Source organism: Phasianus colchicus, chromosome Z, assembly GCF_987193195.1.
Source record: "Phasianus colchicus chromosome Z, bPhaCol1.hap1.1, whole genome shotgun sequence".
Taxonomy (NCBI): domain Eukaryota; kingdom Metazoa; phylum Chordata; class Aves; order Galliformes; family Phasianidae; genus Phasianus; species Phasianus colchicus.
This window is the reverse complement of record NC_143476.1, coordinates 68721294-68745948: the sequence shown is the minus strand read 5'-3', so window position 1 is coordinate 68745948 and position 24655 is coordinate 68721294. Positions and strand designations below refer to the sequence as shown.

General features: G+C 38.1%; 1 protein-coding gene across 1 annotated transcript; it reads left to right on the top strand.

Annotated features, from left to right (window-relative positions):
* Window positions 1-375: 375 nt before the first annotated feature.
* Window positions 376-24654, top strand: WDR41 (WD repeat domain 41). Its single transcript, XM_031610150.2, has 13 exons — window positions 376-531; window positions 3662-3777; window positions 8043-8091; window positions 8970-9101; window positions 9455-9517; window positions 10020-10131; window positions 11555-11617; window positions 12809-12919; window positions 14823-15007; window positions 17419-17540; window positions 18400-18488; window positions 19983-20113; window positions 22026-24654. The coding sequence occupies exons 1-13, from the start codon at window positions 481-483 to the stop codon at window positions 22176-22178; spliced, it is 1377 nt and encodes a 458-aa protein (XP_031466010.2). The 5' UTR covers window positions 376-480; the 3' UTR covers window positions 22179-24654.
* The last annotated feature ends 1 nt before the right edge of the window (window position 24655 follows it).

Here is a 24655-nt window from a genome sequence, read left to right as displayed (position 1 = left end):
TGAGACCGGCATTTAACCTGACCGGATAGCCCCGTTTTGGAGGCCGGGCAGAGTTGGATCCTCCAGTTCAACGCAGACATCGTGGAGCCCAGGGCGGCTCAGCAGTGGAGAATGGAAGCAGTCACAGCCAAGGGAAGCTGCTAAACGCAAGAAAATGTTAGACACAGTCAATTCGGGAGACTTTTTTACTTCAGGAAACAGGCAGGAGGGTAGCAATAACACGGGATTGTTATTCTCAGATTGCAATACATTTCCTCTGCAACTGGCAGCCGGAAGATCAGTACCTAGCGAAAGTCCTTTCCTTTGTCACCGTGTGCAATCAACGCACTCGGCGCTCGATTGCTCAGGCCTCTCCCGGCCCGCTCGTTCGTCGGCACGGAGCTCGATTAAGGAGGCCCTTCCAGCGGCGGGGAAACCGTGCGCCGGGGCGGCGCGCAGGCAGGGGGTGGCCCGCCGTTGCGGAGAGGCGGCGGCAGGGGGATGCTGCGCTGGCTGATCGGGGGCGGCCGGGAGCCGCAGGGCCTGGCGGAGGTACGGCGGGGCCGAGTAGGGCCGTTGGTGGGGGGACGTCTCCCTTCGGCCCCCGGGAGGGGGTTGTGGGGTGAGGTGGGGCGTGCTGCCTCTCTGCGCTGAGCGGGGTGGCGCTGTGAGCCCCGCGCCGGGGCCGCGCCCGGTGGGAAGGCGCGCTGCGGGCGGTGAGGTGTTGACATGGGCGGTGTGTGGGCTGGTTCTGCGTTGTGCTCGGTGTCACTGCCCCGTCCCGGGGAATGCTGAACCGAGCCTGCCTTTAACAGGAATTAGCAGCGCTGCTGTAGGGGTTTTCACTCTTAACGCTTTCGTAACCCAGACAGGCACGAGGAAGTCATTCTTCAGCTGCTGTGCGTGTGCAAGCCGTGACAGCGTCTCGTTTTGTTTCTAATGTCAGTGTTTACCACGGCGGCAGTGCCACTGACCTGTGTCATCAGCCCAGACCTCGGCTATACTGCGGTTGTATTCAGCAGGTTTGTGTGCAGGGCAGGAGTTGGTAACAGCAGTGCTGAGATGGGCTAGGCAGCTCCCCTGCTGTTTGCTCCTTCCCGGAGTTTAAACTTGAGCTACTTTCAAGGCACGCCGTACCTTGACAAGGCATAAGTGTGGTGGAGTTCTCCCATTCTGCCTTTCTTGGCTTTCATAAGCATGATCTATGGGACTTTCCTCCCATTGCGGCCACTGGTGTCAGTGTTCATTCCACGTGCCGAATGACGGTATTTTCCCCCAGTGGAAAACTGACAAATAAGTACTCATAAAGATGATTTCTGAAGCGTATGTTCCCCTTTGCACTGTGTTGTGCTACAGACAATATGAAGATGATCTCCATAACCATTAATTCTCTTTGTACTCGAACAGCGTAGATGAGGAAGTCCATTACAGTCAGTAGGCTTTGGGATGGTTGCGTTTGGTTTCTTTGCGTCTGGTTACTGTGGCTTCAGTCGGTCACAAAGAGGCAGAAGCACTAGAGTCTGAGAGAATAGTGAAAACCTCTGGCAAAGGTTTTTAATTTTAAATTCAGGAAATATGAATGTCTCGCTAGCCATTCCATTCTTTCAATTTCACAAGGTATGATTTAGACTTGAGCTCCTGAATTTCTTATGTTGATGGCTGCAGTATGTGCCTGATAGTCCATGTAAACTATTTTATTGTCCTCCAGAGTACAGGGTAACTGCAGAATAATCTCTATATACTTTTGTATCCAGTTTTGGCAGATTGCTTTTGAACATCCCACCTTTAAGTGTTTCTAATCACAAGGATTATCAAAAAGTTGTGAAGCTGTGTTGAATGTTATTATTGCAGTGACGGTTACAGGCCCTGCGTGAAAACCTGTAAGTTGGGAATCAGTTCCATTAGGATCAGCATCTAATCTTCTCTTGTAAAAACTTGGTGTTGCTACAGGAGGGTTCAGTTAACTATTAGTTTACATCAAGCAGACTTATTTAGAGAAAAAATGCAAGTATAATCTAACACTTGAGAAGATACTGGTGAAGATCTGAAGCAAGAATGGCTTGTAGTATGGCACAACTGGAGGAAAAACTTTTGTTTTTTTTTTTTTTTTGGTTGTTGTTGTTCTCTATATCACATTGCAGCACTACCTTTCAGTATTCATGGGCTTTTTTTGGTGAAGTGGAAGTAAGAAAAAATAAAATTAGGCAGGTTCAAAGGAAGTATCACTGTGTTATACTGAAGAAGAGGCAAAGACAGAATATAGAATTAGGATGTTAATGTTACAAGTCCTGGCTTTTTCAAAGCAGTGGTACAATTATTTTGTGAATATATGTTTCCGTTATTAAATAAAAGAACTGGACTCTTGACTATAGTACTACTTGTCATCAGCTCAATGCTACTGATATATTTTAGGATTTCTAAAATGCTAGATTTTTTTTTTAAAGGCATATTTTGATTTGCTTTTCATGGCCGAACTGTTAGTTTTCATATTTCTCTGACTTTTCTTTATATCTCTGAGGACTATACTTCCAATGCTTTAAATGGGAACTGCTATTCTCACATAATTGCATAAAATGAGGAACAGTTGCTTCATGAAATGCATCAGATACCACAAAACCAAGATAAAATTGCAAGAACTAGCATTTTGACAACCTCTTCATTTTAAATATAACACAGATTTCCTTCCCTTTTTATTAATTTTGTTGTTCTTAACTTGTGAAGTACCAACACAGAAATAATGGAAAATAATTGGTTGTTCCTGCAAGAAAATTGATGTTTCTGAGGATGTTTGTCTCATGTAGGTTTATCTCTCATTTATGCTACAGTGTTCAGTAATTACAGTTTTACAGTGTAGTTTCCGTGATACCTTTAAAGAATAGATAGTCCTAGAGGTAATAAAGTTAGGAAGTGGAAGAATTTTGTCACTGAGTTACTGCTTAGCAATTTATATGTCCTTGGCATTTTTAAAATTTATGTCTAATAGCAAGTTGTTCCATAATGCTGAAGACTGTAAGCACAAAGAAATTGCCTTCTATTGAACAAACTGGTGATTGGCATCAGCATAACTATCCTATTCGACTCTGCAGTCCTTATACAATGTTTTGTATAAGGCTTTGACCCTGCCATGTGATCAGCTTGCTCCAAGTGATTTATAGTGCTTTTAATTAATAGTCTTGTTGACGTAATTGTAGATGCTGTTCTATGAAGTGATTAATTGTCCTCCATGTTTTTTTTTTTAAGCTGTTGGCTTTGGTATTTTGTGAATAGAGTCACAGTGGATGAGACATGTAGATATAGATACATCATTGAAGGTGTTGTCTTTGTATATAATTTCAAAATTGAGTGGTAGGTGAAATATACGGAAGATGAAACCTCTCAGGAGGGTATGTAATTTAATGAGAGACTAAACGTATGGTGTATGTAGCTGGTGACTGAACTGGCTTTTTGTCTCGGTAGATCAGTAATAAAGCAGTACAAAATGCTTTTTTCAAACAGAACATGCTTTATTTTGATTTAAAATACATTCTCTAGAAGGATATTATCTACTTGAAGTGATAAGAAATGAGCCTTTCTGGCGATATTAATTAATTGCACATGAGGCTATAAATAGATTGTTAAATGTTACAAAAACCTGATGAAAGTAACAGCACAAAATATTTTTTTTTTTTTTTATGAATTTTAGAAATCATCTGTACAGACCATTGGTGAAGAACAAGTACAAAATCCTTATACTGAGCTCCTTGTGTTGAAAGGTCATCAAGATATAGTACGTTTTCTTGTACAAATAGATGATTACAGGTATGAAATTGCATCTTAAGTTGTTCTATAATGCTCTTGGGAATGCTTCAGATAATAGTTTTGAAAATGTAGAAATGTTTTCAGTTCTATTTTTGCTGGGGAAGGGTGGGAAAGCACTGGTTTTAAAAAGACATGGGGTGAACACTGTTTTATTATGTTCTTCCATTGTTTGTCTTTTTATGAAAAAAGAACAGTGAAGGAGTTATTTTCATTTCTCAAGTTCATTTATTTGAAAGAAACACCTTTAGCTAATTGAGCCCATAGTTTTCTGGGCTGAACTTTCCATTCTGTTTATGCATACACACACCTGAGACATCACGGAGTAGTGCTTCCTTTTTTTTCCTGAGTGGTCTGATGTGTTCTGTGTTCTTGATTTGAGTTTATTTGTTACATTTCACCTTTTGGTTCCACAAATGAATGTACATCTCTTACAGATCCCCTCAATATAGTAACTGAACACTATATTCTCGGTGATACTGAATGTTGCTATTCCTGGGTCAAAAGCAATGCATTTGTTGTCCTTTGTTCTGAAATTCCAGTGCTTAATTCACTTGACCTGCAATTGACACAACTGAAATACTCAAATCCTGAAGTGTTCAGTAGTTTAATCCTATGCATAATGGCTACTAAAATTTGAAAAGGGGCTAACCACTATATTGTATATTTACTCCAAATTCCAGTTTTCAGTTTGCTGTACTTACTTGAAACCTTACAGTTCCATTATCTCTCTCATGCAGTTTTAACTGTGCATTTTTTTAATGTATTTCCTGTTATCTTTGTTCCGTTTTTATTTTTTTTAACTAGTTAAATTCCAAGGAAGGTGTCATCTAAAAAAAAATCTGATTATGAAGCAAAGGTGAAGTCACTAGCTTTACCTTTGCCTCTTTGGAAGTGTGATTAGGAGAATGAAGTATGGTCCTTTTTTCTTAGTATAAAATTAACCTTGCATGCACTCTCATTTAACCTAATCATTAAACAGAGGAATTAATTAACCGCCTTAGAATAAAGTTGTGAAGCTTTTAGTCAATAGTAACCAGAATGACTCTTATCTGTCTTGAAGAATTAAATAGAAAACCCTCAGAACTAGTTATGTTACTTAATAGTCAGGAGTCTATTTGCTGAGGAGTACTTATTGTCTTTTATGGATTGCATGCAGAGGAATCTTTCTGACGTACTGTTCAGTACAGTACACAAACAGAAACCAAGCTCTTACCTATACTTTGTCTTCACAGTGTTAAACAGGCATTTTGTGAAGGAATATTATAATATATTAATAATATATTTGCAAGGCACGTCTTTTCCCCTTAGTTCATTTTTTCCCCAACTAGATCATCTTATGTTCTGTGGGGAAGTATTGGTGATAAGTGGATGGTTGGACTGGATGATCTTGGTGATCTGTTCCAACCTTGGTGATCCTGTGACTCCAAGATGTAGAATATATATATTCCATATAATCTTCCACAGAGTGAAATATATGTTAGCTTGTCAGTTTTTGTTCTTAATTTACAACTGTTTAACAGGAAATTTCATTCATTTCCATGACATTTTTTCATTACGCTAGTTGACCAGAAGTAAAATTCATTTAAAGCTAGAAGATTGTGATTTGTTTTTCCTCAGTCCTTTCCCTTCTTTTTCAGAGAAGTTATAAATTTTCTTCAGGTTACACTTTTCTTAAAACATAGACTGAATAAAATACCAGACTGTTCTTAGGTTTCAGGCACTTTCTGAGGTAAAGAAATCTTTTATCATTTGGGCATCATTTTATGGAAGTAGGTAAATTACTGGAGTTTAAACTAATGGTGACTGGCATAAAGCTATAGGCTAGTTGGCTACATGGAAGATAGATTGTGAAATAGCATCTGGATGAGGAGTAAGTTACATAGGTGGTTAATATTCTGAGAGTTTGGGGAGTTTGATAATCGCCTCACTGAACAGTAATTCATGGGTTTTATTTATGAAAAATATTGTAGTTTCTGGGTTGTTAAACAGCTGATAATATTTTTCACTTGATTCTTTTCAGTAAAATTAGTATTGTTACTCAGCTTCTGAAATGTTTTTATTTAGTTTTCTGCTGCTATTCCATTGTGTGCTTTTTGTCAACTGTTGTAAGCCAAGTTTCACGCTTCAGATCTTTAGATAATATCATCTTATTGAGAATTTTGCAGAAGGATTTTCTTGTTTTCTCAGTGGCTCAGCTAAAACCAGTGAGTGGAAAATTTTCTCAGATTGGTTTTTGAAGATACTAAATAAATCCTGTATAAATGTAACAGAAAGCTGTTTTTTTTTTCCTTTTATCTTGTATTTTTTTGATCATGAAGTGAGGGTCGTATTGATTGGGAGATTGCTAAAGAAGGCTAAGACTCAGCAAGTGTCTTCCAAAAAATGACTGAGATAAAATTGCATGTAATACTCTAGCATTTGACACATTAAACTAAACAGAGTTCATAACACATTTTAAGAATAGCTTTCTTGGTTGCTCATTTGACCATTCCTTACCTCTTCAGGAAGCAGACAGGGTAACAGAGGATGGTGATCATGGCTAGAAAAGAATCAGGTCACCTGCGAATCTCCACCTTGGTTAACAGGATGTACTTGTAGAGTCAGCTACCCTACAGTGTACCCCTTTGCTTAAACAGAAATCCTGGTTAGATGTTGAAGACGAAAAGGTGCAAAAGAGCACTGCATTAAACTTCTGTGCTGATAAATCATGCTCAAAACTTCCTTCAAACACCAATTTCTTTCTCAGAATTCTGTAAAGCAGCACACAGTTCCAATGTTAGTTGAGAAGCAACTGGAATTTAAAGGGATCATGCTGAAATGTGAGAGTCTGATTAAGTTCTTGACCTTGTGGCAAAACAATGTGTAATTCAGCTAAAAGTACACTAAAGATGAGATATAACTGTTATTAAGGGCACACATGGAAGATTTTTTTTCACTATATTCCCTTTTAAGAAGGGGTGTGATAGGATGTAATATAATAAAAGATACAAAAAAAGCGTATTTAGCACACTTTTCTTACTGTAACAGGAAAAAAAAAATGAGAGCATTTGAAAATAATTGGGGCTGAGGGAATACAGCTTTCTGCCAGAACACTTACTTTGTGAGCAGGTTTCACGGGCGATGTAACTGCAAAGTAAGAGTCCAAAAGAAAGGACTTCTTTATAGTTAATAAAAATATTCATATCTGGCAACAGAAAAAAAAAATCAGAAGTGATATAAATTTTCTTCTTCTCTACTTTCTTGCACAGAAGTAGACATTTTAGTTCATTGAACATAGAATGGCTTGAGTTGGAAGAGATCTTAAGGCCATCAAGTTCCAACGCTCTACCGTGGGCAAGGCTGCCACCCACCAGCTCAGGCTGCCCAGGGCCTCATCCAACCTGATCTTAAGTGCCTCCACAGATGGGGCACCACAGCTTCTTGGGCAGCCTGTTCCTGTGCCTCACCACACTGTGTAAAAAATTTCCTCCACATATCTAATCTAAATCTCCCCAGTTTAAAACTGTTTCCCCTTGTCCTATCACTATCTTTCCATGTAAAAAGCCTGCCTCCTTCCTGTTTAGATGCTCCTTTTAAAAACTAGAAGATCACGGTGAGGTCTCCCTGGAGCTTTCTCCAAGCTAAACAAGCCCAGCTCCCTCAACATTTTGTAATAAGAGGTGTTCAGTCATTTTCATGGCCCTCCTCTGGAATTGCTCCAACAGGTTCACATCCTTCCTCTACTGGGGTTTGTACATGGTACTGCAGATGGGGCTTCACAAGGGCAGAGTAGAAGGGACAATTGCTTCTCTCTCCCTGCTGGCGCCTTAAATACAGACCTTCTGGCAGGTTTTTAAGCTACCTGCAAATATCAGTAAATACTGGGCTCTTCTACTCCTGTGCTGAACCCAGATGAGTGGTTTCTAATTTGTTTGATGTCGTGCAGTCAATTGGCTCTGACTGATAATATTTGGCTTTAGGGTGTGAGGTTATTCAGTATATAACATATTTCATTAAATTTTCAAACAACAAGAGAATTGGTTCTGCAATGTGGGCTTCTGTTTATAATAGTATTTATTGGAATTCTCTAGCTTTGTTCTTTGTTGGCAAACACCTATTTAAATGTACTGACTTCAGGACTTCAATTTGAAAACTAATTGAGATTTATATTTATTCCTTAGATCAAAATCAAGAGTCTCATATTTCAAATATTTTTTATGTATAATTTTACTTCTGTTCCATTGTATTATGATATATTCAAGGTTTCACTTTGTATTTCTTATCAGGTTTGCATCTGCAGGCGATGATGGAATCATCTTTCTGTGGAATGCTCAGGTTTGTCTTTTTTAATGTGTGTGGGGGTAGCTGATTTGTTTCAGAGGGGGTAAGCATTACGAAGAGCTGTTTGAAATATCTGCTAGCATAAAAAAAAATTGCTGCATTGGTTTGTATCAGAAATACTATTTGAGAATGTAGAAGTGGAGTTCGTCAAATCTCAGTTTTAAAAGAACTCGGAAAATAAAAGATGTGTTATGGACATAAGAAAAAAATAACTTTTGAAAGTTAAAATGTTTTGTGGTGGCATAATGATTTTACACACATTGCAAAATTATATGTTGATGTGAAGAGCAGAAGTGATTATGAAGTTATGACTAATTATTTTAATATATGCTCAGTGCTTGCTGAAAACACTAAGGTGCTAACTGTGGACTCTGATTATATAGCAAGATCCCAGTATTTATCTCTTTAAGGATATCTTAGTAGCTCTGTTTGCAATAACTGCATTAAAACTGATGAGACTAAATGGAGAGTAATGCAAAACTTCACTGGAAAAACATCAATCAGTGATAGTTAAATTCTTCACTCAGTGTCAGAGCAAGGCCTTGCTTGCTGTGATAAAAATCTCATTGTAATTTTTAAAAATCTTTTAAAATAAAGTAACTCATATGGAAAATGTGCTCTGTAAATGTGAAAACCACTGTATCTGTTATGTAGTACACTTCATGTATATTTTTTTAATATGTTATTTAACCCAGGTAAGATCTTGGAAAGTGTTGAAGGTCTAGTGAAGTGAAACTTCACTAGATTTTGGAAACTGAGATTTTAGACTCTTAGAAAATTTTGCTTTCAAAAGTACTTTGATACTTGTGTCATGTATTACAATAGGTTTAATCCAGGTTTTACCCTTAATTTTCCCTGTTCTTATTTTTCAGACTGGAGAGAAACTTTTTGAACTTCATGGTCACACACACAAGATTACAGCTATAGCACCATTTTTTTCATCAGATGCTTCTGAAGAAAACAGTCATTTGATTTTAACAGCATCAGCTGATAGAACAGTTATTGTATCCTTAGATCTGGAGAGGTTTTGAACTTTTTTTTTTAATTATGTTTTTACTGGAAGTGTTTACAGAGGCTATGTGTTGTTTGAATTTATCAGCTCGTAATATGCAGTACGTATAATTGGATCAAACTAGGATTTTTTTCTAGTCATTGCTCACAATTAGATGTAATCCCTGCTATGAAAATGAATCTTAATGATATGCAATTATTAGTATGTCATTTTGGCCTTTTGAAAAGATGATCGGAAGCTATAGGACTGAGTTTCTGCATATCTATATCTGAAACTCTCCTTTAGTTAAAAGCACAGCAGTTATAATAAATATATAAAATCAATTTCCTTAATAAATTAAGTCAGGTTTGGGACTGCACTACTGGCAAACAGGTGCAAAAAGTATCATGTTTCCATTCTACTGTAAAGGTAAACTGAGGAAACCCAAAATCTGCCTGACTTATTGTGCACAGTAATCTTTTCCGTGTGGGTGTTCTTATGGGCAGGTGTATTTAAATGAACAACAGTGTAATTTTAGAAGATGTAACCCTTTAAAAGTGACTGCTTGAGAACTGTTATTAGGAAGTTCTTGGTTTCTTTCTGAGACTTTGAATTCCTCAGTTTTGTTTTTGAAAGGCTATAGATTAAGGGTGATTTTATACCTCTATTTTGTTATTGCATTGGAAAAGGCAATCTGCAATCAGACTATTGAATGTTAATTGAAAATTTCATTAGAGGTCAGATGTTGCATTGTTGATGGATAAATGTAACATATAGTATGTAATTAATTCTATATTTCTCAAGAAACTGACATTTAATACTGTATTTCATAGTACTTACAGGTTCATCTAGCTAAAGCTCATGATCACTTTAGTGAAAAATTCCCTGTAGAACTTTTGCAGGGGACATATATCTGATTTTTGTTCTACAGTGTTTGACAGTCCTTCAAAGACTGGATGTATGGTTGTCTGGAGGGAGTGATCTATGTGTTTGGAACCGAAAATTAGATCTCTTGTGTAAGACCAGTCATCTTACTGATGCAGGTAAAAATGTAAATGACTCATTATAGCAGTTAAAGTGCAAGTAAAATGGATCTGTATAATGATGCAAAACCAACTTGGCAAATTCTCTTTAATTTTAATGATAACATTATGTATTAGAGCCACTTTTTAAAAATGTCAAACTTAATCATTTCAAAATTAAGACTGCTTTTAGTCTCCTGTGCTGTGTGAATTTCAGAGTATGTCAAACCTCAGTACGTGTAATGCTTTATGGTTACTCTAAATATTTTGCAATAACTGTATTCCAATTAACTTGAAATCTTAGAGGGCTGTACTCTCTATTGCTGACTTACATATATTTACTGTAATGGGGGCCAGATTCTTTCACTTTCTCTGTGAAGGAGCTGGAGTTTTATTATTTCTATTTAAAACTTAATGGTATTAGTAGTAGAGTAGTAAAATTTCTTTTTATTTTTAAGAATCAGTGATTTTTTTTTTTGTAGAAGATTGAGATCAGATTATATTTACTGTATTTCTGTCAAAACCTCAATGTCAGTCATGCTTTTCTGTTAATAGCCTTATATTATTTAGCTATGCAAAGAAAATAGTTACACTTTATTGCTATGCTTTACGAAGATAGCTATGAAGCTGTTAATCAAATTCAGAGCTGAAACCAATATTTTCCTTATTTCTGTCATATAATGTAATAGCAGTAAGTAAAACCCTTCTGAATCTGTGAGGATACCAGTATTTCTTCAGGTTTGATGCAAAGTATCCTACCAAATACCAGTTCTAATTGGTGTTTGTAGTTGGTAGCATAGAGTGCTGTTTAAACTTTCGTATGTAGGGTTGATCAGTGGAATGTGCTGCACTGGCTCTCCTGATCCTTTTCTTCCTTTTCGGGTGAAGAGACTGTTTTATTCTTTAGGGAATTTTTCCATATTAGTGTGACAACACAGGCTGGGGCATGTCTATGTGGAACGAAGGCAGGATAACAGTAAGCTGGACATCTTCTCTTGTGCAGTGTTTTGCTTCAGCTGGCTCTGCATAATATTTTAATCTCATGTATATTGTGGCAATATCAGTATCTAATAACTTCAACAACTTGTATTTAAAGTTTCAGTAATTACCACAGTATCCTTTATGTTGTCCAGCATTAGGACATATACATCTTAGCCCTACTTAAAATAAAAAGATTATTTGTAGGAACTTTAGCTCCTATATCAAGTTCAGTGCTAAGAATTCTGCTGTTTTCTGAACCAAACTCTACCTCCATCTGAAGTAATCTGTTCATTTCTGTTGCAGTTTTAGTTTGGCTTTTGTGCAGCATGATTTTGTTTTGCTAGTAATTTGTATGTGGACAGAAAATTACAAAAAACGTTATTGAAAAGGATTTATCAGTTAACTATGTTTTCTTTTGGTCAATAAATACTGTTTTCTCCCTTATTTCCTTTATTTTTAAAAGGTATTAGTGCTTTGGTTGAATTGCCTAAAAATTGTGTTGCGGCTGCTGTTGGCAAAGAGCTAAGTGAGTATTCTGGATTTCTGTTAGGTCTTTGTATCCTTTGTCATTGTTTATTAGAGATACAACTCCAGCAGTGATACAGGTATAGGAAAAGTGAAAGGTACTAAGGTGTAATTAGCAACCTTCCTATATTTTTCTTTATTTGATAATAAAGCAGATAGAACTCATCTCCTTCAGGAATTTCATTGAGAAATGGTCAAAACTTTTCTGCATTCTTTTAGTATTATTAATGCCACCTGTCCAGATCTGACTGTGGGTATCTGCATTTATCCTTCTGGTCTGGAACTTGTTTTCATACCTGTTCAATGCCTGGGAACTCTGTATCCTAAGATACAGAGTGCAGTATTGCCAATAAAACAATATGCAAAGCTGCAAGGAGATGATGTGGTCATTTTTGATACTCACTTAGAGATAGGCTTTTCTATGTATGCAAACTGTAAATCATCTGCTAGCTGTTTGTGGGGAGCCTTTTAGAAGTGTTTTATGAAACTATTGAAATGCCAGAATGTATGAGTTGTGTCAGGAGATAAAGTATAGCAAAAAGTACACAAAACAAAAGATTTTACCTGATATTATTAAATACTTGGATGAAAAAAAAACATCTAATAGTGTGCTCAAAGATTTAGGAGCAAGCTAGAAATAGTCTTCCTTTGTTTAGACTTTGGTATATAGCATAAACTTCCATCTGAAGTTCCCTCAGTTTTGACATGCCCTTGAGATAGCATAAAAGAAATTCCAAGACTGATAAAAAGGAAGTCTTAATTCCTGGAGGTTTTGATTGTGTTATTACAGAGTATTACATCCTTCTGTTTAATAAGTCTTTGAGACAGTGATTGTTTTTTACCTTATTTATCAATACAGATGTTGAACACTTTCCACTTCTGCTTTGTACAACTTCTGATCTGGTCAGTTCTCTAAATTTCAGAGTTACTAGGTAGAAATCTCGATCCCTACAGCTGCTGTAGTAGGAGACATTAATAATAACACTGTAATAAATTATTCACATTTTTGTGTTATGAGGAAAGCAGTTAAAGAGATGATCATAAATGGTACTGTGCATCTTGCACTGTCTCACTTTTAATGTGCTTAAATTTGTGTCTGTCTGAATATGATCTGTTTTATTTGAGCATATCTATATTTTATTCTGACAAATGATAAAGCTTATTTAGTCAGTTTCTCTCAATATCTTTGAAGTCATTTTTAGGTTAATTGCTTCCAGTGAAAAGTCTGAAGGTTGGAATATCCTTGAAGTAAAACGCCTTGTCGATCATCAAGATAACATCTTGTCATTGGTCATTGTCAATGGTAAGTGGGGATTTTGGTGGAATATTTCAACTGCAAGCTTCTTCTTGGGATCAAACTTGTAACTGGAGTAAAGCTTCATAACTTGTAGGTGATCCTTTCTGTGGTAGCTGTGAAGGCGGTGAAATGTGAAATGAAATCAGGTACGTTTATGATGTAGAAAAGGCTCAGGGGTACAGATGTAGGCCTGCACTTAGATGCATTATTTAGATGCTCTGGAAGATGATGCAATCTCTGTTGCTTATTTTGGCAAGACCAAGGGACTGCTTGAAATTCTGCCTAGGTAAAGACTGCAGTTACCCTTCTGCTTTGTTGTCTTATCTGTCTCTTTGAGTTCCCTCTGAGCCCAGGACAAATTATTCCCATTGTGACAGAGCGTATATTTGTACTCTAGCTAATATGTGCCAGCCAGATTGGCACAAAGGGCTTATTGAACTGAGATAGAGAGAATCACAGAATCGCCAGGGTTGGAAGGGACCTCAAGGATCATGAATCTCTAACCCCCCTGCCACACGCAGGGCCACCAACCATCCCACCTAATGCTAGACCAGGCTGCCCAGGGCCCATCCAATCTGGCCTTGAACACCTCCAGGGATGGGCATCCACAGCCTCTCTGGGCAGCCTATTCCAGTACCTCACCACTCTCTGTAAAGAACTTCCCCCTGACGTCCAACCTAAATCTCCCTTCCCTCAGCTTAAAACCATTTCCCCTTGTCCTGCTGTCACTCATCCTTTCAAAGAGTTGATTCTCCTCCTGTTTGTAGGCTCCCTTTAGGTACTGAAAGGCTGCAATGAGGTCACCCCGCAGCCTTCTTTTCTCCAGGCTGAACAAGCCCAGCTCTTTCAGCCTGTCCTCATAGGGAAGGTGCTGCAGCCCCCTGATCATCTTTGTGGCCCTCCTCTGGACCCTCTCCAACAGCTCCCTGTCTTTTTTGTACTGGGGGCTCCACGCTTGGATACAGTATTGCAGATGGGGCCTCACAAGAGCGGAGTAGAGGGGAACAATCACCTCCCTGTTCCTGCTGGCCACCCCTCTTTTGATGGAGCCCAGGATACCATTTGCCTTCCGAGCTGCAAGGGCACACTGCTGGCTCATATTAAGTTTTTCATCTATCAAGACCCCCAGGTCCTTCTCCACAAGGCTGCTCTCAAGGACCTCTCCTTCCAGTCTGTATGGATGCCTGGGATTCCTCCGGCCCAAGTGCAAAACTCTGCACTCTGCCGTGTTGAACCTCATCAGGTTCACCCGGGCCCACCTTTCTAGCCTCTCGAGGTCCCTCTGAATGGCATCCCTTCCTTAACCGTGTCAACCGCACCACTCAGCTTGGTGTCGTCAGCAAACTTGCTGAGGGTGCACTCAATTCTGTCATCGATGTCATTGATAAAGATGTTAAAGAGCACCGGTCCCAAGACAGACCCCTGGGGGACGCTGCTCATTACCAGCCTCCACCTGGACATAGAGCCATTGATGACCACGAATAAAACTTGGGTTCTCTGGTGGTTGTTTCTGGCTTACTGATGTACCTACTTAGCAAAGGAAAAAGAGGCTTTTTCATGTAAGCAACATATGAACTTCAAATATTGTACATACTTTCAGTGGTGGGTCTCTGCCTTTGTCATACTGTGCTTTGCAACAAGTGAATGTCCTCTTTGCTAGTTCTGATTTTACAGGAGAGATCTCATCTTCTTTCGATTGCCTCAGCTATTCTAAGTAATCAAATAAAAATTTTCTCAAGGGGGAGAGGAATTTGTTCAGTCAGTTAGTGACTGTGCCTTCCACATAGCTTTATGCTAACATAAGCTTTATTGTTGTGTAGGGCTGTAACCTTGTCTGAAATGGATGCGTTTGTTTGTTTGTTTTAAAATAATATGATTTCAATGTAATTATTATTTTTTTCCCCTCTAGATTTGACTTTTGTGACAGGTTCTCATGTGGGCGAGTTAATAGTTTGGGATGCACTTGACTGGACAAAGCAGGCATCTGAGTGCAACTTCTGGGACTCTTCTGTCCAACCAGATGCACGGACAGAAATAAAACTATCCCAAAGTCCAAATGAAACTTCAGTTAAGCACTTAGCATCTGATGACGAGGTAGGAATTCTTAAGCTGAGCAAAGTACTGAAAAGGGCGAATGTTCTGTGTTTTCAGTTTCGTTGCTGTTTTAAGCGGATTGATAGACTTCTTTAAAATGGACACAATTTTCATGTATGGCTTTTGGTCACTGAGCTAACTGCAGATTGTAGGATGTTGACTGTATGGGAGCTAACATTATGGATTGTTGCAACAACTATTTTTTGACTGAAAAAAGAAAATCAGCTGCTTGCAGTACTCCTAGAAAAAAAACAAACACATTCTGATGGTGTATATCTCTCTTGTGTCATGGTTCTGGAATGGCATTTTTCAAAACAGGACATCTCTTATACGGTTACTTTGGAGATGACCTAGGAGAGCTCAGTCACTGTTGAGAAAATGGTAAAAATCCTCAGACTGCTGTTTACTTCTGGAAAATGTCACTGCCCGTTAGTGACAAAGGAAAAACGTTTTATTGTTGGAGTACAGTGGGATTCTGTTCTGGAGCATGAAGGTGCATTGCAAGGGAATGATTAAGAAAAAGAGCTCTCTTAGGAGCTCTGTTGGCAGACTAGGTAGTTAGTTAGTTGGAGAAGAAGAGCTTGTCTAATTTGATGCTGTGTTTGAATTCGTAGCACCATCCAGAATCCAGTGGGATGGTGAAGGTTTGGCAATACTAAAGAAGTGTGCTAAGGAGTGCAACCTCCTGTCCTGGTGTATGCTTAACCTGCCTGTTAACATCAGTGTACAGTTCATGCTTCCTCATCTGTTTATTTTCTTGGGGTTTTAAATGACCACAATTTTACCAGGACTGATGTAAAAGAAGATTTTCTGTTAAGAGCACGTTTAGCAGAGCGTAAATGGAACCTATGTAAAAGTCAAGAGTGTGTCTCAAAATGGAAGACTAATGGAAAGACTTTAATTTCAGTGGTAATAGAGCTCTCACCATAGATGTACATAATAAACAAAAAAGCCCCCCAAACTAAGAACATTAAACTACTATTGTATGTTGAGACAGTTGTTGAATGTAGGCCGGTCACTCTAAAAGTAATGCCTCCTATTTATTTCCATGGAAACTACAACAGCTACAAAAAGCACAATAACACTGTTTGATAGAGCTAATTCTTAGCTACTCTAGGCTATTTTTCAACATAGTCACCACTATTAGTCATGTATTTTTGCCAGCAATGGACAAGAGCCTGCATGCCATGCTTATACAAATCTGCACAAGTGGAAGTGGCCCACTGCCACCACTGCTGAAATGTACCATATACAATCTGAGTACGCTCATATCCACTGTTTGATCTCCCTAAATATTCAGCAAGTGCTGATGAATGTCAGCGGGTGCTGTTTTTTCCATATGAAAGAATTCAGTGACACACCTTTGCTTCATACTGCCCCTCTGCTGCCATCTGTCACACAGCAACCAAATGTAATGGAATATTGGTGGGAAAGTTAAACCTCTTCCATACTGCCAACTGTCTCTGAAATGAGCCAACATAATAAAATAGGAGGCATTATTTTGGAGCATTCCTTCTCATGTATAAATAGGAAATTTTAGTTAAAAAAAATCTAGATTACCAGTGTTATGAAATGTTGACAAGTGCGTAGAGTGAACTGCTTATGAGACATTGATGCTGAGGCTCTGTGGATGGAAGCAGGCCATTCAGGGAAAAGATCCTTAAACAAGGTATGTCCTGGAATATATTGAATGGGTGTGGTTTTCATTCCTGTTTGGCAGCCAGTATTTATCAGGTATGGGTGTTCTTTTTTGAAATCATAACAGCTAAGTCACAGTAAGATCCAGGTCCAATGATGTGCCAGGTATTTCTGGCTTCTTAGAACTGTGGTGGTTACCAGATGAAATCCCTGTGTTTTACTGAAGAAGAACATTGCATGTAAAATGCTTACTGGTCTTCACAGTATTGTGTAAGATATGGGAGTGGAGCCTGTATCCTTGGGTAAGATCCTTTTGTGCAGATTTATTAAATTAAAAAACAAAAACGATAAATGCAGAATTCTCAGATTTCTCCAGAAATTCTCAGAATTCTGGATTCTCACTACTCCTTGAGAAAAATAGGGTTCGTTAAAACACACAGAGCTGTACTTTCAGTGTAAATATATAAATGTTTAATTGTAGAAATGTTTTAATTTATTGGTGTTCCTGGTTTCTCTTTAGACTGTAGGACAGAGAATGAAAAGTACTGAAATTCAATAACTGCTTTAGTAGAGTCTCTCTCATTTCTTTGAAAAGATCCATCTTTTTTTCTGAAATTTGCTGTTTTCATATGCTTAGGATAAAGCAGTTAACGTGAGTACAGAATCTAGCCATGTAATGCTGACTATCATAAGGCCTGCTGGAAATCCATAACACACAGGGTGATATTTCACTGTCTGTTTCTATAAGTTGTTCCATTGAATTTTCTTTCCAGTATGTGTATGCTGCAGTTGGGAAAGGCATATACGTATATAATCTCCAAATGAAGCGTGTGATTGCCTGCCAGAGGACTGCTCACGACTCTTCTGTACTGCACATTGAGATGCTTCCAAACAGGTACAAGTCATGGTACATCTTGTCATGCAGTAAAGAAGCTCAAAACTTGGCAGAGTAGTTAGTCTACAAAGCTACATCTAATTTCTAGGGCAGGGACTTAATCTTTAGCTTGATCTGCTTTTACTAGGTAGAACTTGTTGATTTGATTTTTGAAATGCAGTGTTTTTTTTGAAATAACTAATTCAGCGTGCTTGATAGACAGACAGATTCAAAATAAAATATCTTGGCTATATTCAAAGTCAGAATTCATAAACACTTTTGTCTACATTGTGAAAATACAGCTTAATGGCATTTTACTTATATAAAGCAAAGACCTATGGCAGATCTGTTAAATCATTTTCATTAAATATCTAAGAACTAACAAAATATTTTAGCAAAAAATAACAACTTCCAGCCTTCTTTCATTAGAGTGGAATTTCTGGCTAGAATGTCTTTTGGACAGCCAAGTTAAAAAAAAAAAATAATGAAAATTACATATAACAAGTTTTTAATGTTATCTAGGAGTTGCATTTTTAAATCCCTTTATTTTTAAGTTTGGAGCAAAATTCTATCAGAAGCTAAAAATTGGGGTCTTGATTTTGAAAATTCACGTTTTTCAAAGCACATCGTTTATGTGTAATGAAAAAGGCTATTTCTCCTTATGTTCTCTTTCCATAAATAATATGGTTTTGCTTAATGAAAAAAAGCTTGCTGAAGTCATTTTGTGTGTTTGCAGAGTCCAGATGTGCTTTAGTGTGATTTTTTTTTTTTTAAAGTTTGAAAATGTAAATTTTCCATTTATGTTTCAAGTCCACTATAGTTTGTCCTGCTACAGCTTATTTGTATCCATGCTTGTATTGCCTATCAACTGTTTTGACAGGCAGCTGATATCCTGTTCAGAAGATGGCAGTGTCCGCATTTGGGAGCTCCGAGAAAAGCAGCAGCTGCCAAATGAACCAGTTCCAACAGGTTTGCTTGGAATGTGGGTGGAGTGAAAACAGCATTTAGAAAAAAAAAATCAGAGAACTCTAATTCAGGCGTAAAGAAGCTTGAAGGCTTTGTAAGACAAAATAATGTCATGTGTTCAATCAACTGGGACAGATGTAAGAGGGGAACCTGAGAAGACATTGGGCATACAAGCCACCTAGGATCTGATTTGAGAATATAGAAGGTCCTACTGGAGCAATTCTGTGCCATAAATATTATTTCAGTTTTCACTTTTATTAGTTGGTCTAAGAAAAATTACTGTCTCTCCTGACAAACTTTCATTCACATCTCCTTTACTGAGTACTCTACCTGCCAAAAATAAGTTGCAAGATTTTGTAAAGACAAGTTTGCAAATGAACAGCTAGCACAAAAAAATGATTTCTATATCTCTTTCTTGAACTTCGAACTCACTTTGAGACTGTCCCAGCTTCATTTGCATGCAGTCCTCAGGGTCTTGTTGCCTGGCTGATAGAAATGTTGTAAGGATTTTTTTCTAATATTTTTTTCTAATGGCAGATCTCTTTGCTTTCTGGGTTGGTTTTCAGGAATGTCCTGCCTCAGTATTGCTGATGACAACTGGTCTGTGCAGTTCAGCTGCTTGTTGTGATGCATTTGTTTTCATGTTGGAAATATCTAACTTTGATAATTGGAGTTAGGTTTGAAATAAACTATATGCTATAGTGGGATGGCTAGCCTGCTGTTGCTGTGCTGTTTTCATTCTAAGGAATCCCTTAAGTAGTTATTCATCTCTCCTGTCATCTTTGTACCAAGGCCTTGGCCTAGCACACTTCTTTCTGTCTACTGATAGACCTGAAGGAGGGGTTAGGAGCAAAGATGAAACTTCACTGTGTACAGAACTTAAATTTCTCGTTCTGTAAATGTCATTACACAGTTCTTCAGATAATGTATTTTCTTGTATCTAAGTGGAATGCGTGGAGGATTATTGGTGCACATTTTGGATGATGATTTTAAGACTAAATGACAAGTCAGTAAGTAGTATGAAAACAGGCAATTCAGCACCAAAAACTTGCTTGCTACTTGTGTGCAATGCTCTAATGTGCAATGGAGGACGCACAGGGATGAGATTGGCACCTCATTTTTCTCTTCTGAGCACAAATGACAGCCAAGTAGTTTAAGAGGACAGAGCATCACTGTCCTGCATCTGTCTTTGCCATTCAGTTAGTTCATTTAAGCATCTTCTGGAATTTCTGCTGAATACATGTATTTTCTCATCCAAGTGAGTAATGCAAAATTTGCCACATTTTAACAAGATTCAAAATGTCTGTTTTCCTCTGCCATCAAAATGAGTAATTCTGATTCAGAAATGCTGCTAGTACCATGCTCTAGTTACTTTGCCATGCAGACTGTCCTACTTTTAGATTGCAAGCAACTCTCAAAGATTTCTTTTTAGCTAGTGGAAATTAAAATTGGTTTTTTGTTTGTTTTCCAAAAGAAAACATTTTTTTTTCCCTACAGGGTTCTTCAACATGTGGGGATTCGGAAGGGCAAACAAGCAGGCAAACCAAGCTAAGAAGGTGCAGGAGAATACACCTATGCATTTTTTGGAGCTCGTTGGTGATCTGATTGGTCATTCATCAGCTGTACAGGTAGGCCAGTTTTAGTAGGATGAGAAAAAGAATTTCATTTACTTATGTAATTTTATGTTCTTTAATTACTTGTGTAATACTTGTGTATATATGTACTTCTTTAAGCAGCTGTAACTTTTAACTCTTCAAGCCTGGAGGCTGGGAATGTCTTCATCGTACTATGAGTTGTATGGGAGTCCTGGGCGTTAGGTCCTTCTAAATTCATCAGAAATTTAGCAACTAATAAATACACACATTGTATGGAATATGTAGAACAGTATGAAAACAATAATATTAGTAAATTAAAGTTCATTAGAGCTCAAACAGTGACAGATGCATGAAGACTGGCTGTACAAAAATGCTACAGAAAATATGGTAGGATATTGGGTTCCTTTGTAGACTGCTAACAGTCCAACTGGAAACTGGATGTTTATTCAGAATTTCACCTTAAGTTTACAATCTGTACAAAGGCTCATAAAAAATGAAATCAATTCAGTAATTGTACCCCCTGTGCTGTGAGCCTTAAGGTTGTCTTCTAAATTTAGATCAGGTATTGTGCTGTGCTGCCTAACAGAGTATATGTATTTTTTTAAATGGCATTTCCCCTTCCACACTTCTGTTTTCAGTGTTAATGTTTGGTGAAAATATTGGAGTGAAAGATAACAGTTCACTGTAAGAAAGCTATACTCTTGGTAGGAGTAGGAGAAAGGTTTGGTAATGAGGAAGGGAGGAGGGGGCAGGTCCTGGAGTAATTTTGCTTGAAAGTATGCATGAGACTAGCAGGATTTCAGAACTGGTAAAAGCTGGAAGATTCTCACTAATAAATAGAACGATCCCATCTGCTACAGAGATTTCTGCAAATCTTCCTGCCTCTCTCTCCCATCTTTTTCTCTAGAACTATTTCTAAAACTATTAGAAAAGACTATCTTAGCAGTAAAATAAGTAGGTACCTACAAAAGGAGTGTCTAGTTTGTCTCTTGCCTTCTTTGCTCTGTCCTGATATGTTTTGTCTTTACTGTGATGCTTTAGAGTCAAGTAACAGCTAAAATAATGGTGAATATGATTTCCTGCAGTGCTCTATGTATGGAAAGTATTTTAGACCTTTGACAGACTGGAGCAGTTGAGGCTGGAGATGTTGAGTGGTGGATGAAACGTGATGGTCAAAGATGTGCGCTTGGCCTGTATATTTTACTGGAATCACAGAGCTAATAACTGGCTGTTCCTGGGGCAAATAGGCTGTAGCACAGTCTCGGTGCTTCCTCCAGGCAAATCTCTTCAGTATCTTTAGAGGTCAGAGCACTGCAAGCATGCCATGATGTCTTTGAGTGGCCTTGTTCCACTGGATGCTGTGTTGAAATGTTAGCTGATGAGAGGCAGCCTTGTGGTCACTGAAGTCAGGGATCACTACTTATCTTACTGGCTCCACTGCTCTTGTGGAATTCCTCCTCTACTTGTATATTTCTCCTGTATCATAGTTCTCACTGGCCTATCGCTCTCTGTGTGTGACCTAGGCCTGGTGGGAGTAGCTTGTGTTGTAGTGTGGGTATTGTGTAGTCAAATGAACGGTACAGTGGCTTTTATTTCTGAGCAGAAACTGTAAAACAGAGGTCATGCAACTCATGCCCGTTCTACTACTGACTTAGAAAACGTTTTATTCAAGTTGTTGCACCTTAGCTTCTCTATCTGTAAAGCTTTACTTCCTTCTCCACATGGAAATCTTTCAGGGCAAAGTGTTATCTGTATGAACACAGCCCTTAAATATTTTATGACATCTCAAACATACAGAAAATATATGTTGTAATTTTGAATACCTGATGTTTGAACAGAACCATTTCAGAGACATGTACTTCTTCAGTTCAGGTTTACACTGAACATTTAAGCCAGCTGATAATGTCGTGTGAGTGTCATAATAATTGTAATGGTTTAATTGCAGATGTTCCTGTACTTCAGTGAACTGGGACTGGTTACATGCTCTGCTGACCATCTCGTTATTTTGTGGAAGGATGGTGAAAGAGAATCTAGACTCCGCAGTTTAACGTTGTTTCAGAAACTGGCACAAAATGGTGATTTGCAACCAAAATTTTAAATTGCTTGAATACAGGCTAAATATGCATAACTGGATATACATTAAATGTGAATGTGAAGGAAAGTCTGCAGTTTTACTGTGGGTTAACCTACACTGGAGTTGATATAATACCACTATGACGTCTAGCATGAAGTGTGAATGATTCAAGTTAGTCTTTACATAGCATACTCATTGAATTCATTTGTTTGTCAAGAAGGTGCTGTCCTTACTGGGGATTTTCAGGATGTAAAATATTTTCATAACCAGGAGTAATTGATCTGTTCTGCCAGCTGAGCACTGAGTTCTTGAATAAATTTTGACTGCAGAGAAACTTAACTATGTATGTAAGCCCAAATAGTATTTTAGAGTTTAAAAACGTAAAGCCTCCAAGTACACAATGCCTTTTTCAAGTCTGAGAAAGCAGCAGTAATCTGCAAAGCTGAACAGATTTAAAAACAAACATAATTTAAAAAAAGAAAAGAAAAGCGCTGGGGGAAAAGAACAACCAACCAACCAAAAACTCTCCAATTCTCCAAAACCCTCCACTAAGTTAAATCCAGAGCAGTTATTTATAATCATCATGAGATGGGGAATAGAGGAAGGAATTATCAAAATCATTAGAAAGGAAGTGGGAAGGAGGATGGATTACCATTCTTTTACTGTTTCTTCTGGAACAGAGAGGACCTAAGGTCAAGAAGACTTGAGGAATTTAAAATAGGGCTCCACTGCCCTCAGTTCTGCTCCTCAGACCTAGCGCTCAAAATAGCTCAGGATAAGTCTTCTGGAACTTTGCAATGCCATCGCTTCCTTCTGAATCAGTGAGTTAACTGTTTTCAGTACTGTAGACTCCAGTGGTTTAATTCCAGATTTGAAGTCCAGCAACTGCAGTATATGTAATTAAAACAAAGTGCTAAGTGGATCCTGACCAGAGCAAAAGCAAAAGGAGGCACTCCAACTTCCTAGGAGGAACTGAAGAAACTTAGATTTGCTTCCCCCAGTTCCCATGGATATATGCATTTCCCATAACATCCAAAAGACAAACATTGCCTCTTGAGTCTGAACATAATTATCCCTGGAAGGGAGGGGAAAGAACAGTAACATTTTAGGTTGTATTTTTCCCTGCTTTTGTGAGTCTGTTGAATTTAGAACCCCAAATGGCATTAAAAAACAAATAAACAAAAAAGATAATGGAGGAATTGTTAAGTAATGCTTCCCTTTATATTCAGGAAGGTGAAGCTTTAAATCTTGGAACTGCATGTTTTTTTTCTCAAGATGGCTATCCTATGGTAGGGAAAGAGATTGGATTACAGATGGTCATAGGATGCCTTTGGGTATGTGTTACTACACATGCGAGGATGAAAGCATGTTAACTTCATCTGCTCATTAGTCTCCATCTAATGCACTGTTTCAGATAGTGTTCATCAGCATGTGTTGCACTCTGTACAACTGAGGTACAAAGGTACAAAGTGGGCGAGGAAGTTCCTCTTTGGTTCTTTTTCCCCACTGTGCCTGGGCAGCCCAGAGGGCCAACTGAGTGCAGCAGGCCCAGCACTGCCAGCGGGTGAGGCGAGGAGTTGTGCCACTCTACTTTGTGCTGTGTGGCCCCCCCTCCTGCACTGGGTACCATTGTAATGACACAAGATAAGGACATTAAATGTTAGACAGTGTCCAAAGGAGGGCTGGTGAAAGGTCAGGAGGGCAATGGGCTTTTCGTTGTTTCTACGATTCCTTTTAAATTTCTTTTACCAGATCTCAGTAAAGCAGAATTCTGCATGTTTTTGTGAAAGTAAATGTCTTTGTCAGAAATAGCCTTAATACCTGTACAGAGAAAAGAGGCAATTTAAGCATGTATGTACTGATAATAGTATGAAGCAACAGAAGTAGTCACTGGGACAGGCAGGAGTCTGACAAAAGTGGTACATAAAGATTAATTCACGCTTATTTCTTCTACTCTTAAATAGGACATTAGTCCACATGAATTACTTTTTACCCACAGTAAAAAAGTACACAGGATCTGGCAACAAATATTTCACATTAATGCTTTAACTCAGGTACTGAGGCTGAACTTTATTTCTTACGTCCCTTCTACCATTGACATTCCTCTTTGTCTGACAGAGCTGTGACAATACTGAATTGAAATGTTTTACATGACTATGATCTTACAGTTACGCAGTATGATCTTACAATATTTAATAAATTAAGAGGACAAAGTTTGAAAGTTTAAATTCTTTTCTCTAATGCATGCTGCAGTGAGCATTCAGTCATTGGAACAGTTAAGATACAACCACTGAGAGCACTAGTTCTAGATAACGGAATGGTAAAAGCAGTTTACTGTATAAAAAACAGAGGTTCAACTCATCTGAATAAAAATCCCTTGAAAAAATGTTGCATGTATATTAAGAAATAATGAATATATATCTTTCACCAGAAACACCATTCTTCAAATATACACAGTGCAACATTTTAACACATAGCAACCAAAAGTAAGGTTCTATTAC